The sequence below is a fragment of the Rhineura floridana genome, chromosome 7 (genome assembly GCF_030035675.1).
Source record: "Rhineura floridana isolate rRhiFlo1 chromosome 7, rRhiFlo1.hap2, whole genome shotgun sequence".
NCBI lineage: Eukaryota > Metazoa > Chordata > Lepidosauria > Squamata > Rhineuridae > Rhineura > Rhineura floridana.
The window spans coordinates 93,050,614-93,078,563 of NC_084486.1; the positions used below are offsets into that span (position 1 = coordinate 93,050,614).

Here is a 27,950-nt window from a genome sequence, read left to right on the forward strand (position 1 = left end):
TCCTGACATGATGTTCTGGTGTTTTGATTTGTTTTTGGCAGCACAATGACCAGCAGGAAGAAAGAATTAGCTTTGCAGGTCAGTAAGTAAAGTAATATCTCTCTCTTTGAGTTTGACATTTCCTACTTCTTTGAAAGAGGGGGTGGTTTGGGCACAAGGCTATATCATATTCTGCCAGTGAAACCTTTGTGCAATGCTGTAGTTCTAAAATAGAAAGCAGTAGTTCTAAATGGATTTACCAGTCTCCCAGGGCAACAACAGTAATGCAATTGTTTTCATCATCTGATGAATCAGAAAGAAAATGAAAGCACTGATTTAATGTAATTCCTACCGTGCACTTTTCCAGGGACTAATCACAGTGGCACAGAGTGTTATATTTAGCAGAAAAAAGGTAGAATAAGAACCAAAGACTGAATGGTGAGCTGAATTATCATGTTACCACTCCGTTTTTATTTTTCAAATAGAAATTAAATATCCTTCCAAAAAAGACACCTGAGCCAGGTTTAGCCCTTCAGTTGTAAGCACAACTTCTCCATCAACTTTACTCTCATTAAGACCTAGGATGAAAGGGAGAAGTTGTCCTTTTAGACTGGCTGGGTTCATATGGATGTCTCCAAAGTAAACTGGGGAAGAACTATTGTGTAAATCAAAACATAGTACTGATACATGCAAACATGTTCAAATTTTAATCCTTAATCTTTGTGATGATAATATTGACCAAGAGGATGTGCTTACATTTGAAGGGAATGTAATACAAGCTTTAGATTTTGGGAGATTGTTGGACAAGATGTTCTTAGTGCCCCCCTCTTGGAGTAGACTTTCCTCCTCCTTTCTACTGTCGTCACCACCCATTTGATTGCCCTCTTCCTTTGGGTCAAATCTACAAAAACATCCAGAAAAAATGGAAAGCTCCAAGTTGCTACTCCATCTCCTCTCTTGTCAACCACTTGCATGCTCGGAGAGAACAGGTGAACAGGCAATGTGGCAAAGAGGCGATCAGCATGAGCAGGAAGCTCTGGGAGCCAGCAATGGGCCCTCCTGCAGGAGAGCAGGTCTCAGCAGGTGCCCAACAATGCCAACCTCTAATGTTGGAGTCTGTCTATGAAAATAATGACAACAGTAATGGGATTTGTTTAGCCTGTGCAACAATTTATTTTTTGAAATATAAGTTTGATTAATATTCCACATTTGAGTATTTTACCATAAAGATGCTACTATGCACATTTACTCACAAGTAGTCCTCTTGACCTCAGTGTCTTTTCTGCTCCTCTGGGTTGTGTATCTCTTAGGTAATTTGTACCCTACAGTATGAAGCTGGTGAGAGCCAGTGTGGCATAGTGGTTAGAGCATTGGACTACAACCTGGGAGACCAGGGTTTGAATCCCCACACAGCCATGAAGCTCACTGGGTGACCTTGGGGCAGTCACTGCCTCTCAGCCTCAGAGGAAGGCAATGGTAAACCCCCTCTGAATACCGCTTACCATGAAAACCCTATTCATAGGGTCGCCATAAGTCAGAATTGACCTGAAGGCAGTTTATTTAATTTCATGAAGCTGGTAGCCAGAAAGGTTGTATCTTGAGTGCAGCTAGAAACGATGCTGTAATTAAAACATGCTAGTGTAGTTTAGTAATCTGGTCTTTAGAGACAAACATATATAATATCAGTGGCACTATGGACATAAGACTATGATTATGTGAATATTAATTATTACATATCACATACTTCATTCATAAAGCATGATTAAAGAGCCATATAAAAACAGGTGGGAATATACTGAGATTTCTTTATTTTTAAAAATTGCTCCATATGGAATATAATCTCTATAAATCCTGCCATCAAGTGGCCAGAAGAAGAAATTGATTATTATTTCAATCTTGTTAACTACTTAAATCAGAGTAGACATATTGATTTCACTGGAACTACTCTCATGTGGCTCTCAGCCAGCTACTTATAGGTTGACCATAAAGTGTTCTGCCAACTATAAAATGCAACAGTCTGCTAATTAAATGTTTTGAAGTGTGACACTCTGGGCCATGTAACAGAAGCATAACCATATTTACTCAGAAGTGAGTTGATTGAGAATTCTTTCCTAGTAAGTATGCCAAGGACTGTAGCCATGCAATGAGATGCTATGCATATTTTTCTCAGAGGCAAGTCCCACCGACTCCAAAAGATGTATTCACAAGTAGGTGTAAATAGATCTACAGTTTGAATGTATTATAAGCAGGCCTCCATATACCAAAATGTGAATATTTGTACAATCATGTCATATGACAGCCCTTCAAATATTTTAAGATGGACATTGTATTGCCTCATTCCATCAATTTACTATCTTTTCTCTTCGTGCCAACCAAGTTGTGGTTTTGTCTAAAGAAAGTATTTTCATAAAACTGACCCATGTCTTTGACCTTCTACTGGAAACTATTCTAACACAAAATCTTAGTTGCCTCCAAATCTCTTTTCAGGCAGCCGTGCTCTTAAAGGCTATTCTGCTTTACTGAAAGTTTTCTCAGTTATATTTAATTTGTACACAGATGCTTGTCACTAATCAGGAACTTTGGGAAGAAATGCTGGGTTCCAAAGGATTGATTGGTAAGACCTCCATTCCAAATACAACACAGTACTCTGTAGCTGTTCAGAAATATTAGTATATACATTACTGACAGTCTTTATAGGGCAGGCTAGAAAATAAATTGTTGTTCCTTTTTTTGATGTACAACCTTCTACCCCAATCTGATTCCTTCCAGATGTTTTGCACTACAACTCGCATCATCCCTAGCCAGCATGACTAGTGGTCAAGGATGATGGGAGTTGTAGCTGAAAACATTTGAAGGGCATCCAGTTGGTGAAGGCTGATCTACATACTGCAGTCTCCATGCTTCCAAAACTGCCAAAAAAAGCTTCTTCACAGATACAGCTCCATGTAAGCACTGACATCAGCGATTGGCATTGTTGGGCGCACTTGCCAAGGTCCACACCCCTGCAAGGGGCTCACTGACAACCCCTGATGCCCCCTAACCTAGGTCCTTCCTTGCTGCTGTTGACCTGACCTCTCTGAGCATGTGGACAGTGCCAGGAGCAAGAAGGAAGTGCAATAGCCTCCAGCTGTCTTGACATCTCCCTCGTGGTTGTCATATGGGTTGGGCTCAGAGAAAGAGGGCAAAAGAAGAGCAATGGTGACAGTGGTAAAAAGGAGATGAAACCCTTCAGGAAGGGTACCCACTAAAATTACCTTGTCCAAGGTACCTCCAAAAGCTGGAGCTAGTACTGCTATAGCATCACTAACTGCATGTACCTTTTGCATCTCCATGTCAGTGCTGTACATTCTTGGAGATGGTGTTTAGACTATCCATGCAATATGAAAAATTGTGGTAAGCAGAGGTAGAGGGGTATTAACATGCAGCCCTGCTTACAAGGATGTTATGGGGAAACATTTCTTCACCAACAGCTGTCTCCATGTGGGTCTGTAATATGTAGATCAGCCCTAAGGCTAAGTCCAGATGGCAGCTTCCTCAGCTCCTTGGATGCTTTGAGGAAACCGTTCTGAAGTACAGGAGCACTGCACAATGAAACCTTTTCAGAAGAGCGAAGAGATAGGAAAGTGGAGACTATCTATAGAAACTCACATGATTTCCCTCAGAACCATCATAGCCACCCCAGCAGCCCTCTAGCACAAACCTGTAGCAAGGGAAGAGTTGTAGGTCAATTGTCGGTCACATTGCAGAGTATTGGTAATCAACTAATTTCATCTGTATGTGCTAGATTAAACTCTGTACTGACATGTCATAATTCAGAATTCTGATGAGACAGTTTAATCTCTTTGTAGTGGTAGATGTTTATCAAGGCTGGTGCGGACCATGTAAAGCTGTAGTAAACCTCTTCAGAAAAATAAAAAATGAACTTGGTGATGACCTCCTCCATTTTGCTGTGGTAAGAGACAGCTTCAAATGTATAAACCATAAATGTATAGCCAATGTAGTGACTTCCAGATGTTGTTGGACTCCAACTCCCATCAGCCCCAGTCAGCATGGCCAATGGACAGGGTCCTGGTGGGATTCGTAGTCTAACAACATCCAGAGGGCATCATGTTGGTTATCACTGATATAAATAGTAGCTGGCAAAGATGAATTCCTATTAGGCATATAAATAAAATATGTAATTAATCTTGCTATATTTGGTTAAATAAGGCTGTAATCATATAGAGTAAGGGCATGGAATATTTTTCAGTCCCAGGGCTGCATTCCCTTGTGGCTGATCTCCCTGGAGTAACATACTAGCAGTGGACAGGGTAAAATCAAAATATGTGGTGGAAAAGCTGGCAGTGGACGAAATTACTCCACATTCTACCTCACCCACACATAGACACACAAAATCTCCCTGTGATCCCCCCCAGCACCCACTGCTCAGCTGACTGGGAAACATTATGGTTTGAGAAACTCATTCTCATAACACAAACAGCCCTCTTCAGGTGTTATCGCCTGAAGAGAGAGCATAGGTACAGCAGGGATGTGGCGATGCAACTTTGACCCTCTGACCCCCAGAGCTCTGATCTTCCTGTGTTCTCACTGGTTTGGGAGAACCTCTATAGATACACAAGGCTCCCCATTGTAGATGTTTGTGGTAAATACATGAAGGGGTCAGAGGAATCACAGGGCTCAGGAGGCAGAGCTAAAGGCACATCCCTGCAAGTTTCTCTAGGTCAGGGGTGGGGAACTTGTGGCCCTCCAGGTGTTGTTGGACTCCAACTCCTATTACCCCAGTCAGTATGACCAATAGTCAGGGATGATGGGAACTGTAGTCTGTGATGTTCCTATATTAATGTATATATGGTAAGTGTTGTTGTTTTAGAAGATACATGGTAAGTGGAGTGAAAGGGGGAGTGAATGGGCAGTAGAATGCGAGATGATTGGCTGAGTGTTTAAAATGGCTGAATGTAGAAAAGGCAGAGTGAAAGTGGAATCTGGGGGGGAGAAGAGAAAGAGTGGATTGCTTGGTGGGGTTTGAGAGAGTTGTTTGCCAGGAGAGCGTGAAGAAGGAGGGAGGTGGAGTTCGGATTAGTATTGAGTAAAACCATATGCTTATGTGCCTTAAGAAGAAATCTTGTTAATCTTGTTAGCTTTGTTATCTTTAATAAATACTTAATTTGGTTTACCAAAGGCCTGATCCTTGGCTGGGGTTTCACAGACCAGAAGGGAGGGTAAGGTAATGACCAAGGCTGAAGGGGAACTGTAACAAATGGTGGCAACGGTGAAGAGAATAACAATACCAGTATTCAGAGTCTCTGGGAATACTAGTATTGGGACGTTACTGGTGGTTGCCTAGCAGGGGGATCTGTTGAGATCTGTGCTGGAGCGGATAGGTAAACCATAAGAGAGTGTGGTCTGGACTGGTGGAGTCCCTGGTGGTGCCTAGAGACAGGCAGTAACCACGAGCAGGTAGGAACCTGACAGGGAGAGCCAGGGAAGGACGCATCACACGTGGTGTCAGTAGCGGTGGGATACGAACAACAGAGAATCCAGATACAGTGGTGTGGCAAACAGAAATAACAAAACAAGATTTCTTGTGAGAGTGACTGGCAAAGAGTGTGTGGCAAAGAGTGAGTGAACTCAAACACCATGGCTGAATACATAAAAATGAAAAGAGAGGAGCTGGTGGAGAAGTGCATAACATTCAATTTACCTCACGAGGGTAAAGGGGTAGATGAATTGAGGGTAGCACTTATAGGATTTGCTACTACCCAGCAAAAACAACCTGTCAGGGAAGAGACCCCAGAAGGATATTTAAGCAATCCCGCTTATATAGAGTACTTGAGAGAGAAGTTAAGATGGGAGGCTGAGGAAAAAGACAAGCAGAGGGAGTTGGAAGCTGAGAGATTGAAGATGGAAGCTGAGAGAATGAGATTGGGGTTTGAGGAGAGGGAGAAGCAACGAGCAGTGGATGCCGAATTACAAGCAGAAAAGTTAAAATTTGAAAGAGAGAAGTTTCATTCTGATGAAACAAGAAAGGACAGAAATGGAGCAAAAATAAAAATTACTCCAAAGGACTTTGCTGTCTATGAGCCTGGTCAAGATCCTCAAATTTACATCAGCACCTTTGAAAAAGCAGCTCAGTTGTGGGGGCTACCTGAAGATAAATACATGCAGTATTTATCAAACCTGATTAAAGGGGAATTGGCTGAGGTATACCAATATTTCCCCTCAGACAGGCCCGTCACCTATGCTGAATTCAAAGAAGCAGTGTTTAAAAGATTCAGACTGGGGCCTGATTATTTTAGAAGGCTTTTCAGAAACTGTCAGATACAGACAGGGAGGTCTTTCGTGGAGCTGGGGGCAAAACTGATGGACATATTTGGGAAATGGCTGACAAGTGCAAAAGCTCAGTCTGTGGAGGAGGTGAAAAACCTCATGATATTGGATCAATTATACCATCAGTTACCACCAGAAATAAGGCTCCTGGTCAAAGACCGTTCCCCTACATCGGTGCAGGAGGCTGCAGAGATGGCGGATCACTTCGCCTCCAATAGAACTGGCTGGGTGGGGAAAACATCAAGAGAGTTTAAACCCAGACCATATAGTGCTGGCAGAAGGGATGTGGTACCACAGCGAGTGAGTCCTCCATTAAAATCTGAAGGGCACAGGACACCCCAGAGTGGATCTGTGTACCCTAAAAGTGAGGAGAAATTATGCTACAAATGTGGTAGACCGGGGCACCTACGTTTTCAATGTGAGGTTGCCAACCCCATTAGTAATCCTGCTCAGACAAGGGCAGTGAAAACAGAGCCCAAGGCTTTAGAAACAGCGAAAAAGGTTCAGTTCTGCCAGATAAACTGGACAGAAGTAACAGACCTTGATTCAAGTCTGAGAGAGGAAGTGAGTGTACAAGGGGCAAATTATTGGGCATTGCTTGATACTGGTGCCGCTCAGACATTACTGAGGCCAGATTTAATAAAATCTGAGGTAATATTACCTCAGGAAACTGTGACTATCCAAGGAGTGAGAGGTCAACCAGAAAGTTTGCCTGTGGCCCTGGTGGATATGACTTGGAGAGGCCGAGAGGGCCGATATAAAGTAGGCATTAATGCCCAGCAACAAGAACCAGTAATACTGGGAAGGGATGTAATGGGCGCCCAAGGAAAGATCTATGTAGTGACCAGACAGCAAATTGGCAGAGAAAAAGAAGCCATATTAAGGGGGGCTGAAACAAACAGGGTGGAATCTGTTAACCAGCCTCAGGTCACCATAGCAACCACTAGCAGGCCTGCTGAAGAAGACAAACTGTATCAAGTGGTCTCTGGGGAAGAAGCAGATCAATTCAGGGAAGAGCTGCATAAAGATATAAGTTTGAAGCAGATAAAGGAACAAGCCCTGACCCAACAGATTCCTTTCACTGACAAACTGAGGAATCAAGTTGTGTGTGAGAATGGGATTTTATATAGACTGTGGATGCCTGCTGAGAGAAAGGATGAATGTGAACCAGTGAAGCAATTGATAGTACCTAGCAAATACAGAACCAGATTGCTAGAGGTAGCCCACGATGTCCCATGTGCAGGACATCTGGGAATAAAAAAGACCAAGAGGAGATTGGCTGCACACTATTATTGGTCAAACATCTCCAAAGATGTAAAACAACATTGTCTATCTTGTGGAATATGCCAAAAGGTGGGAAAGAGTGGAGTAAAGACCAAGGCACCCTTAAAGCCCCTTCCTATAATTGGACAACCCTTTTATAGAGTGGGAATAGATTTGGTGGGCCCTTTTTCCAAACCCACAAGGCATGGCAAGAAATATCTAGTGGTGGTGGTGGATTTTGCCACCAGGTACCCAGACGCAGAAGCACTGAGATCTGTAGAAGCCCCTGTAGTGGCAGAGGCTTTATTAAAAATCTTTATGAGGCTGGGTTTCCCTCATGAAGTGCTGACAGATCAAGGCAGTGTATTCATGGGAGAAGTGATGCAATGTATGTGGAAATGTTGTGGTCTAAAACATCTAAAGACCACTACTTACCATCCCGCCACTAATGGGCTAACTGAGAGATTCAATGGAGTTTTGAAGGGCATGATAAGAAGCTATGTTCAAGATCACCCACAAGACTGGGATGAACGTTTGGGATGCTTTTTATTTGCATACAGAGAAGTCCCTCAGGAGTCAACAGGCTTCTCACCCTTTGAACTCATGTTCACTAGAAAAGTGAGGGGACCTTTGGAACTGCTAAAAAATTCATGGGAAGGAACTCTGGGAGAGTACAAAACTTCTGTAGTAGATTTTGTATTGGAATTCCGCAACAAATTAACATCAATGATGGAAGTAGTGAAAGAGAATTTGAGTCATGCACAGGAGAAGCAAAGTTACTGGTATGACATAACAGCCAGAGAACGTGTGTATGATGTGGGAGATATGGTTATGGCGTTCATACCCAGGAAACATGACAAATTACAGGCTAACTGGGAAGGACCATATACCATCAGAGAAAGGCTTGACACAGTGACGTATGTAATTACCACAGACCAATTAAACAAAAGCAAAGTGGTTCATGTAAATATGTTGAAGCCTTACCATACCAGGGATGCACAGGTGTTGCAAGTTACCTTATTCCCTGAGGGAAGTGGGCCTGAACTTCCAGATTTGGTACAGGAAAGCAAAGACAAAGGAGGGGTAGATCAAGCGGAATGGTCAGAGGAGGTAGAGTATGAAGTAAAAGAAGAGATTCTGAGAGTTTTGAAAACCTATAGGAATCTCTTTAGCAACAAACCTGGCCGGACCAGTATAGTCATACATTCCATTGATACTGGAGATCATGCCCCAATCAGATCTGTTCCGTACCGTGTGAATGGGAAAGTTTTGAATGAGATCAAAAAGGAGGTGGAAGAGATGCTGGAATTAGGAGTGATCAGGGAATCCATCAGTCCCTGGGCCTCAAGTATTGTCCTGGTTCCGAAAAAAGATGGAACGACAAGGTTTTGCATTGATTATCGGCTAATCAATAAAATTACTGTCCCAGATGCGTATCCTATGCCTAGGGTAGACGCAATGTTAGAGTTATTGGGGGCAGCAACCATTATCTCTACACTAGATCTCTGTAAAGGATTTTGGCAAATGGAACTAGACGAGCAATCCAGACCCAAAACTGCCTTCAGTACACCAGATGGGTTATATGAGTTTGTGACCTTACCCATGGGACTAAGGAACTCACCAAGTTCATTTCAGAGGCTAATCAATACTGGGTTGCGTGGCATGTCAGATTTTGCAGTGGCCTATATCGATGACGTAGCCATTTTTAGCAAGTCGGTGCCTGAGCATGTCCAACACCTGACAACAGTATTGGAGGCCTTAAGAAAAGCAGGCCTCACAATAAAAGCTAAGAAATGCCAGTTTGGACTAAAGGAAGTAATCTATTTAGGACATAAGGTGGGGAGTGGGAAAATCACCCCCTTATGGAGCAAGGTGGAGGCAATACAAGCGTGGCTGATCCCCTTAACCAAAAAACAAGTAAGGGCATTTCTAGGTGTGGCTGGATTTTATAGGAAGTTTGTGAGAAATTTTGGGGAAATAGCAACCCCCTTGCATGAATTAACAAAGAAGAAGTGTTCTGAGCGTGTGGTATGGACGGATGAATGTCAGAAGGCTTTTGATCTACTGAAGCAAGCCTTGTGCCAAGGACCCATATTAATAGCACCAGACTATGAGAAACCATTCATCGTGGCTACAGATGCGTCGGACCTCGCGCTGGGAGTCGTCTTGCTGCAGGAGAGAGAAGGCACCAGACATCCAGTGGCGTACCTGAGTCGCAAGCTGACGCCGAGGGAGAAAAACTATTCGTCGGTCCAGAAGGAGTGCCTAGCGGTCGTGTGGGGACTGAACAAGTTGCGCCCATACATGTGGGGACGAAGATTCACAGTGACTACGGATCATCGGGCCTTGTTATGGTTGCAGACTATGAAAAACCATAACACTATGCTGCAGAGGTGGTCCTGGGCCCTACAGGACTATCAATTGGACTTCCAGTTCATAAAAGGCAAGGACAATGTACTGGCCGATGGACTTTCCAGGCAAGTGGCTGGGACTGCAGTGACGTGACCAGACAGAGGAACAAAGAAAGACATTTTCCCCATAGAGACTTTTATTTGTTAACGCGACGTATAAATCCTGGAACAGGAATAATACTCTTCTGTTGTTTAAGGGGGGGGGGAAATGTGATGTTCCTATATTAATGTATATATGGTAAGTGTTGTTGTTTTAGAAGATACATGGTAAGTGGAGTGAAAGAGGGGGAGTGAATGGGCAGTAGAATGCGAGATGATTGGCTGAGTGTTTAAAATGGCTGAATGTATAAAAGGAAGAGTGAGAGTGGAATCTGGGGGGGAGAAGAGAAAGAGTGGATTGCTTGGTGGGGTTTGAGAGAGTTGTTTGCCAGGAGAGCGTGAAGAAGGAGGGAGGTGGAGTTCGGATTAGTATTGAGTAAAACCATATGCTTATGTGCCTTAAGAAGAAATCTTGTTAATCTTGTTAGCTTTGTTATCTTTAATAAATACTTAATTTGGTTTACCAAAGGTCTGATCCTTGGCTGGGGTTTCACAGACCAGAAGGGAGGGTAAGGTAATGACCAAGGCTGAAGGGGAACTGTAACAAATGGTGGCAGCGGTGAAGAGAATAACAATACCAGTATTCAGAGTCTCTGGGAATACTAGTATTGGGACATTACTGGTGGTTGCCTAGCAGGGGGATCTGTTGAGATCTGTGCTAGAGCGGATAGGTAAACCATAAGAGAGTGCAGTCCGGACTGGTGGAATCCCTGGTGGTGCCTAGAGACAGGCAGTAACCACGAGCAGGTAGGAACCTGACAGGGAGAGCCAGGGAAGGACGCATCACATAGTCCAACAACATCTTGAAAGCACCATGTTCCCCACTCCTGCAGAGAAATAGCATTTCTCTGTTCTACCCAAATGGTGTTCCTATAGTTGTGAACATTTTCTTTTAATAAGTTGACTGCTTGTATACTTTTTATTTAGGCTGAAGCAGATTCAACTGATGCCCTAGAGAAATATCGTGGAAAATGTGAGCCTACGTTTCTGTTTTATGCTGTAAGTTGGTACATTTGAAACTTGAAACATATTTAAAACATGCTTGACTTTGTGTTCTTTGCACTTGCCTCACTATGCTCTGGTGTGTATTAACTTTCCTACTAAGACTGCTGACAGATTTTTTTAAAAGACAATTTGCCTGTTACTAAATAGTTCCATCCAACAGAATGCACATTTTTAATTTATTTGTTTGTCTCAATGATTTTGAACTTGATGGCACTGGAGATGTATATTATTGCTGGAAATAGTGTTTTTATCTTTCAGAGATTACTCTAACTTATATTTCACCTCATTCTGTATGTGTACAGTGACCTATAATACAGTAGTTGCCAGAGTAGATGTAAATTATACAGCTTATATAATTTTATATGCTTCTGACCATAAGATAGAACAAGACAGACATTATGATGCTATAAATATTAAAAGTGATGTAATTAGTGCTGTTTGAAGAAAGGGAAAGGGAAAAAGGCTTCAAGGGAGATTGGCACATGTAGAGAGATTAAAGAGTCCTGTGGTCCTGCTCTGCTGGGTGACTGCTGTGCACAGGAAATTCTATTGGGGTGTTGCTCAGTCTATGGTGTGAGCACACTAGTTGCCTACAGCAAAGAGTTTCCATTGGCCACACCTGTAGGCGCAACGGGATGATTTGCTGATCAGCTGTGAAATCTCTTTGAGGCTGAATTTTAAAAAATGCACTTGAGGTGATCTGACCAGGTTTTACATTAAAAAGGGGTGGGGTTTCACTAGCATTGTGTGCCCCCATTTTCAGAAAAGAGAGATGGAGACGCACCAGAACCGGCAGAACAGTAAGTGTGTCTCTACCCTATATAGTTCCTGAGAAGTTAAGGGAACAAGTGTTGTGAGCCATGCAGAAAGGAGGCAGCTAGTCGAAGGCAAATCAGATGATGAGGACTTGGACTGGGAAAGCGGGGTGGGGGATTACAATGGGGTGGACTCTCATGGTGCCCCAACCCCCATCTCTGATGGATCAGCTCCCCCCGCTCCCGGCCTCCCAGCAGAATCACCATCTGGCTCATTGGATTCTCTCCAACTGGACACCCCCCATTGTCCCCCTCTGAGACACAGCCAGGCACATCAGATGTTTCCCAGCCTAGTGCTGCCCAGTTTCCCACACCCAAACTGACTGTTAGAAGACCCCCTCCATCAGAGGGGGAGGTGGATATCAAACCACTTTTGCCCTGTGTCCGGAGGCGCTCGAGGTGGGAAGTTCAACAGTTGAAGCTGGAACAGAGCCTTTGTGTGTGTGCACGATCCAAGCCTACTTAAGCTGACTCAGGAGGGGGACCCAGTTGCTGAGTCAACATCTTAGTGCCATGACAGCATGTTTAGTCAGTGTTAGTTTAGGGCCAAAGTTCCTAGCAACTGTAGGTAGGTTAATGAGGCACACTGCTTTTGTTGTATCTATAACTTTAATAAAAGGAGAAAAAACCACAAACATATCTGAGTCCTCTGACTATGGACAGGACAACAAGTGGGACTTGCAACAAAATGATGCAGTGTGGAGTGCTCTGTTTGAGATTTCAGCTACTTCGTTTGTACCCCCCCCCGTCAGACAGCATTTCAAGGCTTATGCACAGTAACAGGCTTATGCACAGCCCCATTATATTCTGATTAGCAAGTTAGCTAAATGTGGGCTGGATGAAACAACTATCAGGTGGATCCACAGTTGGCTACAGAATCGTACTCAACGGGTGATTATCAATGGTTCTTTCTCAATGTGGGGGGAGGTAACAAGCAGAATGCCAGAGGGCTTGGTCCTGGGCCCAGTGCTCTTCAACATTTTTATTAATCACTTGGATGAGGAGATGCAGGGGACACTTACCAAATTTGCAAATGATGCAAAATCGGGAGGGATAGCTAATATGTTGGAAGACAGAAACAAAATTCAAAGGGATCTTGATAGGCTGGAGTATTGGGCTGAAAACAACAGAATGAATTTTATCGGAGATAAGTGCAAAGTCCTACATCTAGGAAAAAGAAATAAAGTGCACAGTTATAAGATGGGGGATACTTGGCTCCGCAAAACTACATGTGAGAAGGATCTTGGAAGTTTTGTTGATCACAAGCTGAATATGAGCCAACAGCGTGATGTGGCTGCAAAAAAGGCAAATGCTATTTTAGGCTGCATTAACAGAAGGATAGTTTCCAGATTGCATGAAGTACTAGTTCCCCTCTATTTGGCACTGGCTAGGCCTCATCTGGACACTACACTTTAAGAAAGATGCAGACAAACTGGAACAGGGCAATGAGAATGATCAGGGAACTGGATACAGGGCTGGCTCCAAAGGGTGGCCAGGTGGGGCCCTAGCTGAGGGCCCGGCCCACAGGGGCCTCAAGGGCTCCTTGTTATGATGGGGGAGTAGTGCTCCCCTTCTGCAGCAGGCTCCCTGCCGCGGATCACAGTGTCAGCTCTACACTGCGTCAGCAGTGCTGGTGGGGGCTGGAAATTCCTGGGTGGTTGGCAGGGAAGCAAAGTCCTTAGCCGGCAGTCTGGCCATAAATCTGCCAGGTCTTAGGAGGAGGGAATCTGATAAGGGCCAGGCTTGTCCGAAGCGTACTTGCCGAGTCAGGAGTCCAGAAGCGAGGTCAGTAGAGGTCCGGGATCAAGTGCCAAGGGGTCAGTCCGAAAGAGGGTGCCAGGAAACTAGGAACACACAAGCCACACCTGACATTGCAGTCAGCAACAAGCTGCAGCCAAGGTGTGCCTTATAAAGAGCAAGGTTGACAGCAGGTGTGAGTCCTCAGCGTTTGGGCCTTAAGGAGACAGGCCTGCCTCTCTTCTGCCTGACCTTCTGCTGTCTACGTTCTGCAGGTGAGGGGGGAGTATCCTGTTCACTGTCTGTGTCTGGCTGCAGGGACTCTGCTGTCTCTGGGGTGCTCTGCAGCTGAGGGGGAGAAGGAGCTGGATTCTCAGGAGGCTCCTCCATGTCTCCTTCTGAGTCTGCTGCTCCTGGGTCTGCTGCTGTTACTCCTGAGTCGTCCTCATCTGAGGAGTCCTCTGACGGTCTGACGGGGCCATGACACACAGGGAGGGAGCTGCCCACCCGCTCACTGGCACCTGCTTGTTTGCTCTACTCCTCACCCACCCACCCACCAGCTCGCTCCCTCGCTCACCCTCTGCCACTGCCAGCTCCCTTGCTCGCCCTCTCTCTACCTGCTCGCTCGCTCATCTTCTCCTCCCCCACTCACTTGCTCACCTGCCATCCTGCCCCCCTGCTTGCCCAACCTTCCACTCCTCCGCCCACCTGGTAGGTAGGTAGGTAGGTAGGTAGGTGGGACATGTGTCCATGTGCCAGGGCCCAAGGGCCCCGGCATGCCTAGCGCCGGCCCTGACTGGAAACAGAGCCCTATGAGGAGAGACTGAAAGAACTGAGCATGTTTTGCCTTGAGAAGAGAAGACTCAGGGGAGATATGATAGCCCTCTTCAAGTACTTGAAAGGTTGCCAGAGAAGGGCCAGGATCTCTTCTCGATCATCCCAGAGTGCAGAACACAGAATAATGGGCTCAAGTTCCAGGAAACCAGATTTCGACTGAACATCAGGAAAAACTTCCTAACTGTTAGAGCACTACAACAATGGAATCAATTACTTAGAAGGTGGTGGGCTCTCCAATACTAGAGGTATTCAAAAGGCAGCTGGATAGTCACCTGTCGGGTATTCTTTAACTTGGATTCCTACATTGAGCAAGGGGTTGGACTTGATAGATCCCTTCCAACTCTACTATTCTATGATTACACCTAGTCCTCTTCATTGGGCTATTTTTCAGTCCTGCTTCATACAGTTTCCCCCAAAATATTTTGTGTACCTCTGCAGACCTTAGGGTTCTCCCAAGCCTGTTGATGTCTCCCTTTTGTGTGTGGATGGTGCCCATTTGGCTAAATAAGCAATGGCACTCACAACCTAAACAATGGAAATAGAGAGAATGAAATGGTCAAGTGTCACTGATTGCTTCCTGTAGAACAGAAAGTACTGCAAATTATTAGGATTAATCATTTGTGCCAAGCAGTATGAAAGTCAAATAACTTGATTTTAATGTATCATAGGCAAAACATTATCTCTGAGTAAACCTTTTTACAGTGCAATCATAGGCATATCTACTTAGAAATAAGTCCCATTGACTTAAATGACTTCTCTGAGGAAAGCTGGTTGAGGATTACAGCACAAATCTATTAATCTGATGAGTTTGTCAGTTAATCAAGCTATTAAAATTGAACACATTTATACATGGATAAAAACAATGTTCCTGAAGGAAGAAGCATGCCTTCTTTGCTTTTAGATATTGCCCATGCCATTAGTAGGCATCCCCTAGATCAAAGGTAGCCAACACAGTACTGTCCTGATGTTGAGGGCTACGACTCCCATCAGCTCCAGTCAGCATGGTTGGCCTATTAGAGCAAATGGGGCACAGCTCCACCAACTCATTCTGCCCTCATCAAACCCTCACCTGCCTGCCTTCTTATTTACATCCAGTCCAGGTGGTTGGGACGGCCTGTCAGCCTCCTCCTCCTCCTTACTCTCAGTGTTGCCTTAGTAGAATTCAGCAGGTCAGAGGATGAAGACAAAACTAGAATTAGTTGACTCTGCCTGTCATTGGCTCTGATTCCACCGAGTGTTTGTATCTCTCCCTTCTGTCCTACCAGTTCCAATAGGCACCAGCCTCAACCAAGAGTGTCCGCAGAAACATTTATTGGGAGAGGAGCAAGGTCTGTGAATTGTTATTTCATGTCATCAGCAACCCACTCCACCTGCCATTATATTTAGAATTCGGGGGGGGGGGGAAGCTTCTCTGCAGACTTTTGGCCACTACTGGTAGGGGCTGATGAGAGTTGTAGTTCTCAACATCTGGAGGGTGCCATGTTAGCTACTCCTGTCTTAGAGGCATTCCCTCTTCTGTGTGAGAATACCTTTTCTGATAGTGCAAGCCTTTCACAGTTTTTACAAGTATTTGTATAAAAAACTAATTATTCTTTTTAATCAGCTGCCTGTTTAATTAGGGCAACTTTCTAGTCAATTAAAACTGGGTTTAATTTATTAATCTAACCAATTAAATGTTTCAACATTGCAGCTGTACCTGTGAGGCATTCTATGCCTGTTTTCTCTTCCCACTCCCACCAATCTCTCTTGTGCCTATTTGGGTAGAAACTCACTATTCTGCCAGTTTCAGAAATGGAGGCACACAATGCTAATCAAACCTTACATCTTTTCACTGTAAAACCTGGTGGAAGCAGCCTGAGTGCATTTTTTTAAAATTCAGCTTCAAAGAGATTTCACAACTGATAGGCAAATCAACCTGTTCCCCCTCCTGATATGGCTAGTGGAAATGCTTTGCTTTGGCGACTAGTGTGTTCACAGCTTAAGTCTATGCTCGAAATACAAAATATTGTTTGCTGTCTTTAGAATAGCATAGTGTTTGTTAGAAAGAAAATAAAACCCAGACTCCGCTATTGGTAATATTAATGTGTGCTGAGACAAATTATGTTCATAAATTATATTACCAATTATTTTCTGTTTCCTTTCAGGGTGGAGAGTTGGTAGCGGTTGTAAGAGGAGCAAATGCACCATTGCTACAGAAAATCATTAAGCAACAGCTAGAGGCAGAAAGGAAGGTCTTGGATCATGGAGCAGATAGAGTGGTGGTAATGTAATCTCTTGCCATTTAACTGCAATCCCTTGTAAGTGGCATCTTTGATTAAAATCATAGTTTTTTTGGAGGAGGCTTGTTTGCCATCTAGTTCAGCCCCTTGCTAAATGCTAGAAATCCAGAGCAAGAACATTCTCAACAGGTGGCTGTCCAGCCTCTGCTTGAAGTCCTCTAGCAAGGGAGAGCCTACCATCCCTCAAGGTAATAAATTCAATTGTAAAACTGTTCATACTGTTAAGAGGTTTCTCCTAATGCTTCTCACTCTTATCAGCTGGGGGTGGTGGTCTCCCTGGTTCACTATCCTGGGGGGATAGGGAAATGGAGAAGTGTGGGCTGAGGACAGTGCCGGGGACTGGATTGAGAGTCTTGGCAGGCTAGATTAGGCCCACAGGCTAAAAGTTCCCCATCCTGTCCTAAACCTTAAGGAAGTCTGGCTGAGGATATCCAGCATCTCTTAAAATGAGTTGGTTGCAGAAGAAACACATTTTGAAATTGGGCTTCATAATTTGATAATGAGATTGAGTATTCAGCCCCAGTTCTTCTCCACAGCTGCACGAGATGATGATAATAATAAAAATAATAATGATAGCTGATGTTCTTAGATACTTCCAAATTCTGTGTAGAATTTTACAGATTGTGTATGGTCACAGGGCAATAACTGACTCATTATCTCTGAACATCGTTCAGTGTTATTGTTCTGTTTTAGGCAAAGCCACTGCTCATCAGAGTTGTGTATTTTTGCATTATTTACTTATTTATTTATTATTTTATCTATACCCCGCCCTTCCTTCCAGCAGGAGCCCAGGGCGGCAAACAGAAACATTAAAAACACTTTAAAACATCATAAAAAGACCTTAAAATACAATTAAAACAATTTTAAAAACATTAAAAAAAACTTTAAAAACATCTTTTTAAAAAAGGGTTAAAGATATTAAAAGACATATTAAAAGCAATTCTAACACAGATGCAGACTGGGATAGGTCTCAACTTAAAAGGCTTGTTGGAAGAGGAGAGTCTTCAAAAGGCGCCGAAAAGACAGCAGAGATGGTGCCTGTCTAATATTTATGGGAAGGGAATTCCACAGGGTAGGTGTCAGCTCTACACTGCGTCAGCAGGGCCGGTGGGGGGCTGGAAATTCCTGGGTGGTTGGCAGGGAAGCAAAGTCCTTAGCCGGCAGTCTGGTCATAAATCTGCCAGGTCTAGGAGGAGGGGAGCTGATAAGGGCCAGGCTTGTCCGAAGCGTACTTGCCGAGTCAGGAGTCCAGAAGTGAGGTCAGTAGAGGTCCAGGATCAAGTGCCAAGGGGTCAGTCTGAAAGAGGGTGCCAGGAAACTAGGAACACACAAGCCACGCCTGACATTGCAGTCAGCAACAAGCTGCAGCCAAGGTGTGCCTTATAAAGAGCAAGGTTGACAGCAGGTGTGAGTCCTCAGCGTTTGGGCCTTAAGGAGACAGGCCTGCCTCTCTTCTGCCTGACCTTCTGCTGTCTACGTTCTGCAGGTGAGGGGGGAGTATCCTGTTCACTGTCTGTGTCTGGCTGCAGGGACTCTGCTGTCTCTGGGGTGCTCTGCAGCTGAGGGGGAGAAGGAGCTGGATTCTCAGGAGGCTCCTCCATGTCTCCTTCTGAGTCTGCTGCTCCTGGGTCTGCTGCTGTTACTCCCGAGTCGTCCTCATCTGAGGAGTCCTCTGATGGGGCCATGACACCAGGTGCTGCCACACTAAAGGTCCGTTTCCTATATTGTACAGAACGAACCTCCTGATAAGATGGTATCTGCAGGAGGCCTTCACCTGCAGAGCGCAGTGATCGGCTGGGTAGATAAGGGGTAAGACGGTCTTTCAGGTATCCTGGTCCCGAACTGTATAGGGCTTTGTACACTAAAACTAGAACCTTGAACTTGGCCCGGTAGCAAATGGGCAGCCAGTGTAGTTCTTTCAGCAACAGGGTGACATGTTGGCGATACCCTGCCCCAGTGAGCAGTCTCGCCACTGTATTTTGCACTAGCTGCAGCTTCCGGACCAACCTCAAGGGCAGCCCCACATAGAGCGCATTACAATAATCCAGCCTAGAGGTTACCAGTGCATGGACAACAGTGGTCATGCTATCCCGATCCAGGAACAGCCGCAGCTATCTTATCAGCCAAAGCTGGTAAAAGGCACTCCTAGCCACAGAGGTCACCTGAGCCTCTAGCGACAAAGATGGATCCAGGAGCACCCCCAGACTATGGACCTGCTCTTTCAGAGAGAGTACAACCCCATCCAAAGCAGGCAGCTGACCAATTATCCGAACTCGAGAACCACCAACCCACAGCGCCTCCATCTTGCTAGGATTCAGACTCAGTTTATTGGCCCTCAACCAGCCCACCACCAAGTCCAAGCATCGGTCCAGGGCTTGCACGGCCTCTCCTGATTCAGATGTTATGGAGAAATAGAGCTGGGTCCTCACCCCAAATCTCCTGATGACTGCTCCCAAGGGCTTCATATAGATGTTAAACAGCATGGGGAACAAGATGGTACCCTGTGGCACCCCACAGCACAACTGTCAGGGGGCCGAAAGACAATTACCCAATGCTATTCTCTCAGATCGACCTTGGAGATAAGATTGGAACCACTGTAAAACAGTTCCTCCAATACCAGCTCACCAAGTCGGCCCAGAAGGATACCATGGTCAATGGTATCAAAAGCCACTGAGAGATCAAGTAAGAATAACAGGGTCATACTCCCCCTGTCCTTCTCCCGATAACAGTCATCCATCAGGGCAACCAAGGCCGATTCAGTCCCATAACCAGGCCTGAACCCAGAGCGGGATGGGTCAACATAACCTGTTTCATCCAAGAGTACTTGCAATTGCTGCTCCACAACCCTCTCAATCACCTTCCCTAAAAGGGGGGTATTTGCAACCAGTCGGTAGTTGTCATAAACCAATGGGTCCAGGGTGGGCTTTTTCAGGAGTGGTCGGATCACCACCTCCTTCAAGGTGCCTGGAACCACTCCCTCCCGCAATGATGTGTTGACTACACTCTGGATCCACTTGGTCAAACCCCCTCGGCAAGCTTTAATAAGCCAAGAAGGGCAAGGGTCAAGAGGACACGTTGCTAGCCGCATCATCGCAAGCACCTTTTCCATGTCATCAGGCTGCATCAACTGAAACTGTTCCCAAGAAGTTGCAGCAGACTTTGCACTGGACACCTCATTGGAGACTACAGTAGATGTAGAGGGGGCATCAAGACTGCTACGGAGGCGAGCAACTTTACCCTCAAAGTGCCTAGCAAACAATTCACAGTGGGCCTCCGAAGGGTGTAAAACTCAGATGACTTCCCGGAAGTGAGTGCTCAGCTGGTGACTGTCTCTGAGAGATCTCTGCCTCAGAGGAAGCTTTTTTCAGGTTAAAAGCCAGCCAAGAGGAAACTTTGACTGGCTTAAATGTTCTCCAAGGTATAGGAGAACCGATCAGATTTTCCACAAGACTTCGCTGAGCTGTCGGCGGCTGGAATTGATCAGGAAATCCCTGAGATAAGAAGGCATGCCGATCGGCTGAAGACGGAGTCAGGACTTCCATGCAAGCTGTACTGGAAAAAAGCGAAGTGTTTTTTTTTCTTCTTAAAAAAAACGTCCTTAACCAGCAAGCCTACTTCTGTCTAAATCTTATCATTTGGCTTAAATTACTACAATAAAAGGGATTTGTTTACGAATCAGCAATTGAGAAACCTGGGTGAGTCATACTTTTTCTCTTTTAAATATAATTAAGGAAGAAAGAAAATGTAAACAACTTATATATTTTTTATACGACAAAAAGCTGGCCTGAATTTGGAGTTTTAAAGTTTAAAAACGGATGAGAGGTAATTATTATTTGATGGAAATATATTTTCGACTATTTTTCTCCTTGGACTATTTCTTTTTGGACGAATCTGCTGTTCGTATATGTTACTAATCGCTTGGTGTTGGGAACCAGAATTGTTTTGCATTCTTGGACGTAGATAAGAACTGTGCTGTGCTGGCTGGACTATAATAACAGGCCTGGAATATTAACTCTTTTGTTGGTGGAGGAAAAAAAAAAGAAATAGACTGCCTCTAGGTTTTGGAACAGTGGTTAATATCAGAAATTAAAGGCTTCTTTTGAAAATGACAACTAAAAAAGCAACTAAGGCCCAGGAGCGAAGAGGTTTTATTGACCCACAGGAAGGGGCTATACCCCCAGATATGTTTCAAAAAATAATGGAAGGGATTAAGGATATAAAACAGGAAATGAAAACTGAATTGATAGATATAAAAGACTATATTAAAACACAAGTGGATGAGATTAAAGGGACAATTGGGCAAATAAAGGAGGATGCAAAAAATACTAAAGAAAAGGTACAAATCTTGGAGAATAGAACAGATATATTAAATCTGGAATTAGAAAAAAACTTGGACTATATGGCTGTGACTGAAATGAGAAATAAAGAACATTGTTTGAGATTTCGTGCAATCCCTGAGGAAACAGGTGAAGATATCAGAGATAAAATTGTTAATGCTTTAGTAAAATTTCTGGATTTGAATGAAGATCGGATGGAATTTGAAATAGACAAAGTTTATAGAATTAATTCCAGATATGCAACAATGAATAAAATTCCAAGAGATGTGCTTGTTCACTTTATAAAGAAGACGACCAGAGATATGGTATTACAGCAACACTTTAAAAATACCTTTAAAATTGATGGTAAGGAAATACTGGTGATGAAAGAAATTCCTATTAGACTTTTACGTAAGAGAAAAGAATATGGTTTCCTTACAGAAAAACTTAAGCAATGCAAAATTCAATTTAGATGGGATGTTCCAGAAGGAGTGAACTTTACATTCAGACAACAGAAATATAGATTGAATACTGTTCAAAAAGCAAGGGACTTCTTGAGAAAAGCTTCAAAAGATATGGAAGAAGATAAACTCAAAGATATGGATATAATTCCTGGGGAACAAAGTCAACAAGGATATGCAGAGGAGGGGAAGGAAGATGATGGATTAAAAGGAGCATCAGGCACATTTTAAAATACACGCTTAAAGATGGATTACAAATATCTAACTTGGAATATAAATGGAGCCAACACGGCGCAGAAGAGAAAGAAAGTGTTTCATTATTTGAAAAAATTAAAATTGGATATAATTTGTTTACAAGAAACTCATATTAAGAAGAAAGATTCCAAATATTTGATTTGTAAAAATTTGGGTGAAGAATTTATTTCAGCTGGACCAAAAAAAAAAAAATGGAGTTGTTCTTTACATTAACCCACAATTGCTTCCTAAATTGGTATTACTGGATGATAGTGGTAGATTTGTGGGGGTTGAAATTACTTTACAGGGTACAAACATTTTGATAGTGGGTATTTATGCCCCCAATGAAGATAAAACAAGGTTTTACACAGGACTTATGGAAAAATTGTCAGAGTTTTCATATGATCATTGGTGCGTCATGGGTGATTGGAATGGGGTAATCTCACCAAAAATTGATAGGCTTTCTGAAAAAAATATCAAAGAGACACAGGGTAAATTACCGAAGATTTGCTTTGAACTGATGGAACATTTAGAATTGGTGGATACCTGGAGATATATAAATGATAACGCAAAGGAATTTACTTATTTTTCAGAAAGACACAAAACATTCTCGAGGATTGATATGATTTGGATGTCTAAAATTCTAGCGAAGGATATTTTTAAAATGGATATATTACCAAAAACTTTTTCAGACCACAATCCTGTGATATTAACTTTAAAAAAAAAAAATCTTGGATTTAGATGGAGACTAAATGAATCTTTATTACAGAATGACAAAGTGGTACAAGAATGTAAGAAGAAATTAAAAGAGTTTTTTGAACATAATTTACATAAAGGAACAAGTGAAAATATCGTTTGGGATACAAGTAAGGCATTTATGAGGGGATATTTTATTAAATGTAATTCTGAATTTAAAAAAAAGAAACAACAGAAAATGCAATTAATTTTGGAAGAAATAAAACAAAAAGAGGAAGAATTGAAAAAGAATCCAACTAAAGTTTCTATTGTAAATCAAATTAAAATGTTACAGAAGCAAGTATCAATGCTGACAGTTAGAGAAATTGAAAGGAAACTAAATTTTGCTAAACAAAGGACTTTTGAATTTGCAAATAAACCTGGGAAATGGTTAGCATATAAATTAAGAAAAGAATGTCAAAAAAATATTATTTTAAAGATACAAGAAGGAGATGAGACGCTGACAGATAATGTAAAAATCAAAAAGATTTTTCATCAATATTATTCAACATTGTACAAGTGTCAGGAAATTCCATCTGAAAAAATAGTAGAGTATATATCTAAACAGAATTTGCCTAAAATTACAGACTTTCAGAGACAAGCTATTAATGGCCCTATTACGTCAAGAGAGATATCTGAAGCTATAAACAAAATTAAATTAGGAAAGGCGCCAGGACCAGATGGGTTATCTGCAATGTATTATAAATGTTTGGAGGAAGAACTCTTGCTACCTCTACAGTCTACAATGAATTTTATTCTGCAAGAGGGAAAGATACCGGATAGTTGGAAAAATGCTAATATAACGTTAATACCTAAAGAGGAGCAAGATTTAACTAAAACAAAAAATTATCGGCCAATATCTCTATTGAATAATGACTATAAAATTTTTACAATGATCTTGGCAGAAAGATTGAAAATAATATTGCAACAATTTATTCAGGAAGATCAATCAGGGTTTTTACCTAAAAGACAATTACGTGACAACGTCAGGAATGTCTTGAATGTGTTGGAATATTTAGAACAACGAAATGATAAACAAGCAGCTTTGATTTTTTTAGATGCTGAAAAAGCATTTGATAATTTGAATTGGAAATTTATGTTTCAGGTTTTGGAGCAAATGGATTTTGGAGACAATTTTATAAAATGGATTAGATCGATTTATACATCTCAGAAGGCTCAGATAATTGTTAACGGAGATTTAACGGATTCATGTGAAATACAAAAGGGTACAAGACAGGGATGTCCATTATCTCCCCTTTTATTTATTCTGGTCTTAGAAGTGCTGCTTAGAGATATAAGGCAAGATAAAAGGATTTCGGGATTAAAGATAAAAAAAGAAGAATATAAATTGAGAGCATTTGCTGATGATTTGATAATTGTACTAGAAAACCCTTTGAAAGGAATTAATGTATTGATGGACAAATTAAAAGAATTTGGACCGTTAGCAGGATTTAAGATCAACAATCAAAAAACAAAGATGTTGGTGAAAAATTTAACTTTAAGGGAACAGAAAGAGTTAATGGACAAGACAGATTTTACAATAGAGAAAAAGTTGAAATATTTAGGTATCATTATGACAAATAAAAACTCAAAGTTGTTTCATAATAATTATGAAAAATTATGGACAGAGATTAAGAAAGATTTGCTAAGATGGGATAAACTACAATTGTCATTAATGGGTAGAATATCTGTGATAAAAATGAATGTATTACCGAGAATGATGTTTTTGTTTCAAACAATACCTGTAATATCCTCTGATCTACCTTTTAAACAATGGCAAAAAGATATCTCTAAATTTGTATGGCAAGGAAAAAAACCAAGAGTTAAATTTAAACTACTACAAGATGCCAAAGAAAGAGGAGGACTGGGATTACCAAATCTGAGACTTTATTTTGCTGCCTGCTCTCTAGTCTGGATAAAGGAATGGATCTTATTGAGGAATAAAAGACTATTGGATTTGGAGGGCCATAATTTTAAGTGGGGATGGCATGGATATCTATGGTATGACAAAGTAAAAGTAAATGTAGACTTTAACAATCATTTTATAAGACGTCCTCTGTTGAAAATATGGAATAGATATAAACCAAGGTTTTATTCGAAAATACCATTATGTGTCTCAAGTCAAGAAGCGTTTTACAGAAGAGAAATGGCTGGAAAAGAGAAATGGTTAACTTATCAAGAACTATTAGAAAATGTACATGGAGAATATATAATGAAAGAGAGAGAACAACTGACAAAGGAAGGATATAGTTTTCAATGGTTTGCCTATTTACAATTGTTAGAAAGATATAAAATGGACAAGAAAATGTATGGGTTTGAAATAAGTAAATCTGATTTTGAAATAGGATTGTGTACAAATGATGAAAATATAATTGCGAAAATGTATAAACTCTTACTGAAAATGGATATGGAGGAAGAACAAGTAAAAGAGTGAATGGTAAAGTGGGCAAAAAATTTTGGTTATAACATACAAATGGATCAATGGGAAAATATGTGGAAAAAAGGCTTGAAATTTACACTATGCTATAATCTTAAAGAAAATTTCTATAAAATGATGTACCGTTGGTACATGACTCCAGAAAAGTTGTCAAAAATGTATAGTAATGTTTCTAACGTTTGTTGGAAATGTAAACAACAAGAAGGATCATTTTATCATATGTGGTGGCTGTGTAAAAAGGCAAAATCATTTTGGGCACAGATAGGTAGGAAGATGCAAAAAATTTTGAAGATAAATATTCAGTCAAAACCAGAATTTTTTTTATTGGGTTTTATGGATAAACAAATAGAAAAGAAATATGGAAGAATAATATTATATATGATTACGGCAGCAAGATTATTATATGCACAAAAGTGGAAAATGGAATCAACACCAACAATGGAAGAATGGCTATTGAAATTAATGGACTTAGTAGAAATGGATAAATTGACATGTCTACTTAGAGAAAAATCGACAGATACATTTCTTAAGGAATGGAAGCCTCTCTTAGACTTTTTGTTGAAAGATCAAAACAAAATGATGATATTGGGATTTGACGATTAACTAAGATAGCCTATGGAGAAAAGGGATCCTGTATGTATACATTAAGGGACAGGTTTGATGTATATTATATACTTATAGCTGATCTGCGACAAATCGGAAGTCAACTATTTTATTTTTATTTTTTATTTTTTTGTTGTATTGTTATGCTTTTTTGACTTTGTTTTGTTTGTTTTTTGAAAAAAATTGAATAAAAATTATTAAAAAAAAAAAAACGATGGGTGTAAAACTCCATTTCCTGGAGTTGATGCCAACAGACTCCTGACAATATGGAAGAGCTCCACCGGACGGCTACTTGAGGATGCGATGGAGGCAGAGAAGTGGGCCTTCTTCACTGCCCTCACCGCCACACAGTAGGCATGGTTATGATGTTTTACTCGTGCCCAATCAGACTCACAGCATGTCTTTCGCCACTTGCGCTCTAGCCGTCATCCAGCCTGTTTCATTGCCCTTAGCTCACTGGTGTACCAAGGTGCAGACCGGGCTCCACAATGCTGGAGAGGGCACTCGGTGGCAACTGTGTCAAGAGCCCGATGCACCTCACTGTTCCACAGTGTGACAAGGGCTTCGACTGGGAACTCCCCCAGGGCATTCAGGAATCCAGTGGATTCCATTAGGCTCCGGGGGCAGACCATCTTAATCTGTCCACCACCCCTGTAGGGAAGGATCAGAGCCATAAGTCTGAACTTCACCAGGAAGTGATCTGACCATGACAATGGGGTGACATCCACCCCATCTCCAGACCACCCCTTCCTCCATCTGGAGCAAAAACCAAGTTGAGGGTGTGTCCTGCCCTATGCGTCGGGCCAGTGACAACTTGAGACAACCCCATGGTCGTTGTGGAGGCCATGAAGTCCCGAGCCGGAACACTAGAGGCAGCCTCAGCATGGACATTGAAGTCATCCAGCACTATTGTTCTGGGCTCCTACAACACCACAGCATCCAGTCTTGGTGAGGATGAGCCTAGAGTGGAGTCTGGAGGAAGCAGGACAGATAGCGGTCTGGAACAGATGGCCGAGGGAAAGGCCTAACAGGCAGGGAGTGTGTAATTACTTGAATTACAAGAAGCTGAGGAGAAAGCAAGAGTGCTCATGTCCTTCAAGTAGATTCTTAAAGGGGTGACTCTGTAGCCTGGACTGTGGCACTCCATCATCTTTTGTCAAGTATGCTGCCTGTGTGGGTGAGTAGGTTTGGCATGCAAGGTCTTGGGAGAAGGATTCTGGTTGTTTGGTGGGGTCCAGTGCTGGGGCTGTAGTCTCTGAGAGTCCTGGGGCAAAGAACGAGTTCAGAGGTCCAGTTCTTACAGTCTTATAGTTTGCTAGACTCAAACTCAGTGCTACTGATTCAACAGGCCCCTTCCCCTCTGTGTCCAAGTCACTGCTGACAGTCTGAGGTTATGACAGACATAGCCCTGTATGCACAGAAGTTATGGAGTTCAGAGGCTGCAGGAACTTGGCACACCCGTGGAGACTGTTGTACATGGCACATCTCATCTTCTGGGCATCCTCTCCTAACAGTGGGAACCCGCACAGCTTGTTCCCCTGCTCCTTAATATTTATGAGTCCAACAACATAGTCATTATACATCAGAATTACAACCGCATGTCAGTAAAAACCAACTCCAGAGATGAAAATGTAAAATAAGAATATATCACATTTTGGAAAAATTAACAAACAAACAAAACAAACTACCAACAAAAAATGTTACTAAAAATTATCATAGCTGATTGCTAAAAACTAGTCTTCATAAACATATTTCAATTGTTTGCTTTCTAAAATAATCTGTAACCAACACTCCGTTATAATTTAATACTAGATCCAGGATGAAGCCCTTCCTAAGGAAGAAGCAAGTCCTGCCACCGGAGGAGAGGAAGAAGAAGATGGGGAAGAAGATGGTGAGGAAGATGAAGCGGGTATGTGGCTCTTCTCAGTGGCATAGCCACCACCACTCATATAGTTTAAAACTTCTCCTTGTGCAAGAAGGTGAGCAATCCCAGATACTTCAGATTTTTGTCACTGGCATTACTCATCCCAGAATAGGGATGGGATCCATTGGCTGTGTTGGTTCGAAAGCATTCTGTCAACCTAATAGGCCAGTACTGATTCATGTTTGTTCTTTGTGGGCTAGCCACTGGTTTGACCAATCCATTTTTTTATCAGTAGTCTCAGAGGGTAAGAAATTCGGCAAAGAAATAGGAAAAGTGTTTAATTTAACTGTCTTATACTGATACAAAAGGCTGAAACAATTTCACAGTATAAACATCAAACAAATATCTTTCCTTTGATGTTACTTTCAAGATTTGCACTACTTTCTTCTCACGCTAATTTTATTTCATGCTTTCTTTCTAGATTAATTCACCAATTAATGTCTTCAGGGACTGGCTTTTTAACTGCCATTTGGAGATGATGAGGAGTA

General features: G+C 42.3%; 1 protein-coding gene across 1 annotated transcript; it reads left to right on the forward strand.

The window, feature by feature from the left end:
• Positions 1–45: 45 nt before the first annotated feature.
• On the forward strand, positions 46–27,888 carry NME9 (NME/NM23 family member 9). The gene is made up of 7 exons (XM_061637710.1): positions 46–78; positions 2,536–2,593; positions 3,828–3,931; positions 11,007–11,078; positions 16,618–16,734; positions 27,351–27,447; positions 27,884–27,888. The coding sequence occupies exons 1-7, from the start codon at positions 46–48 to the stop codon at positions 27,886–27,888; spliced, it is 486 nt and encodes a 161-aa protein (XP_061493694.1).
• Positions 27,889–27,950: the final 62 nt, after the last annotated feature.

Coding starts and splice junctions, on each gene's coding strand:
- NME9 (XM_061637710.1), top strand. CDS start 46: ATGACCAGCAGGAAGAAAGAATTAGCTTTGCAG. Junction 79..2,535: donor AGAAAGAATTAGCTTTGCAG/GTCAGTAAGTAA, acceptor ATTTGTACACAG/ATGCTTGTCACTAATCAGGA. Junction 2,594..3,827: donor GGGTTCCAAAGGATTGATTG/GTAAGACCTCCA, acceptor ATCTCTTTGTAG/TGGTAGATGTTTATCAAGGC.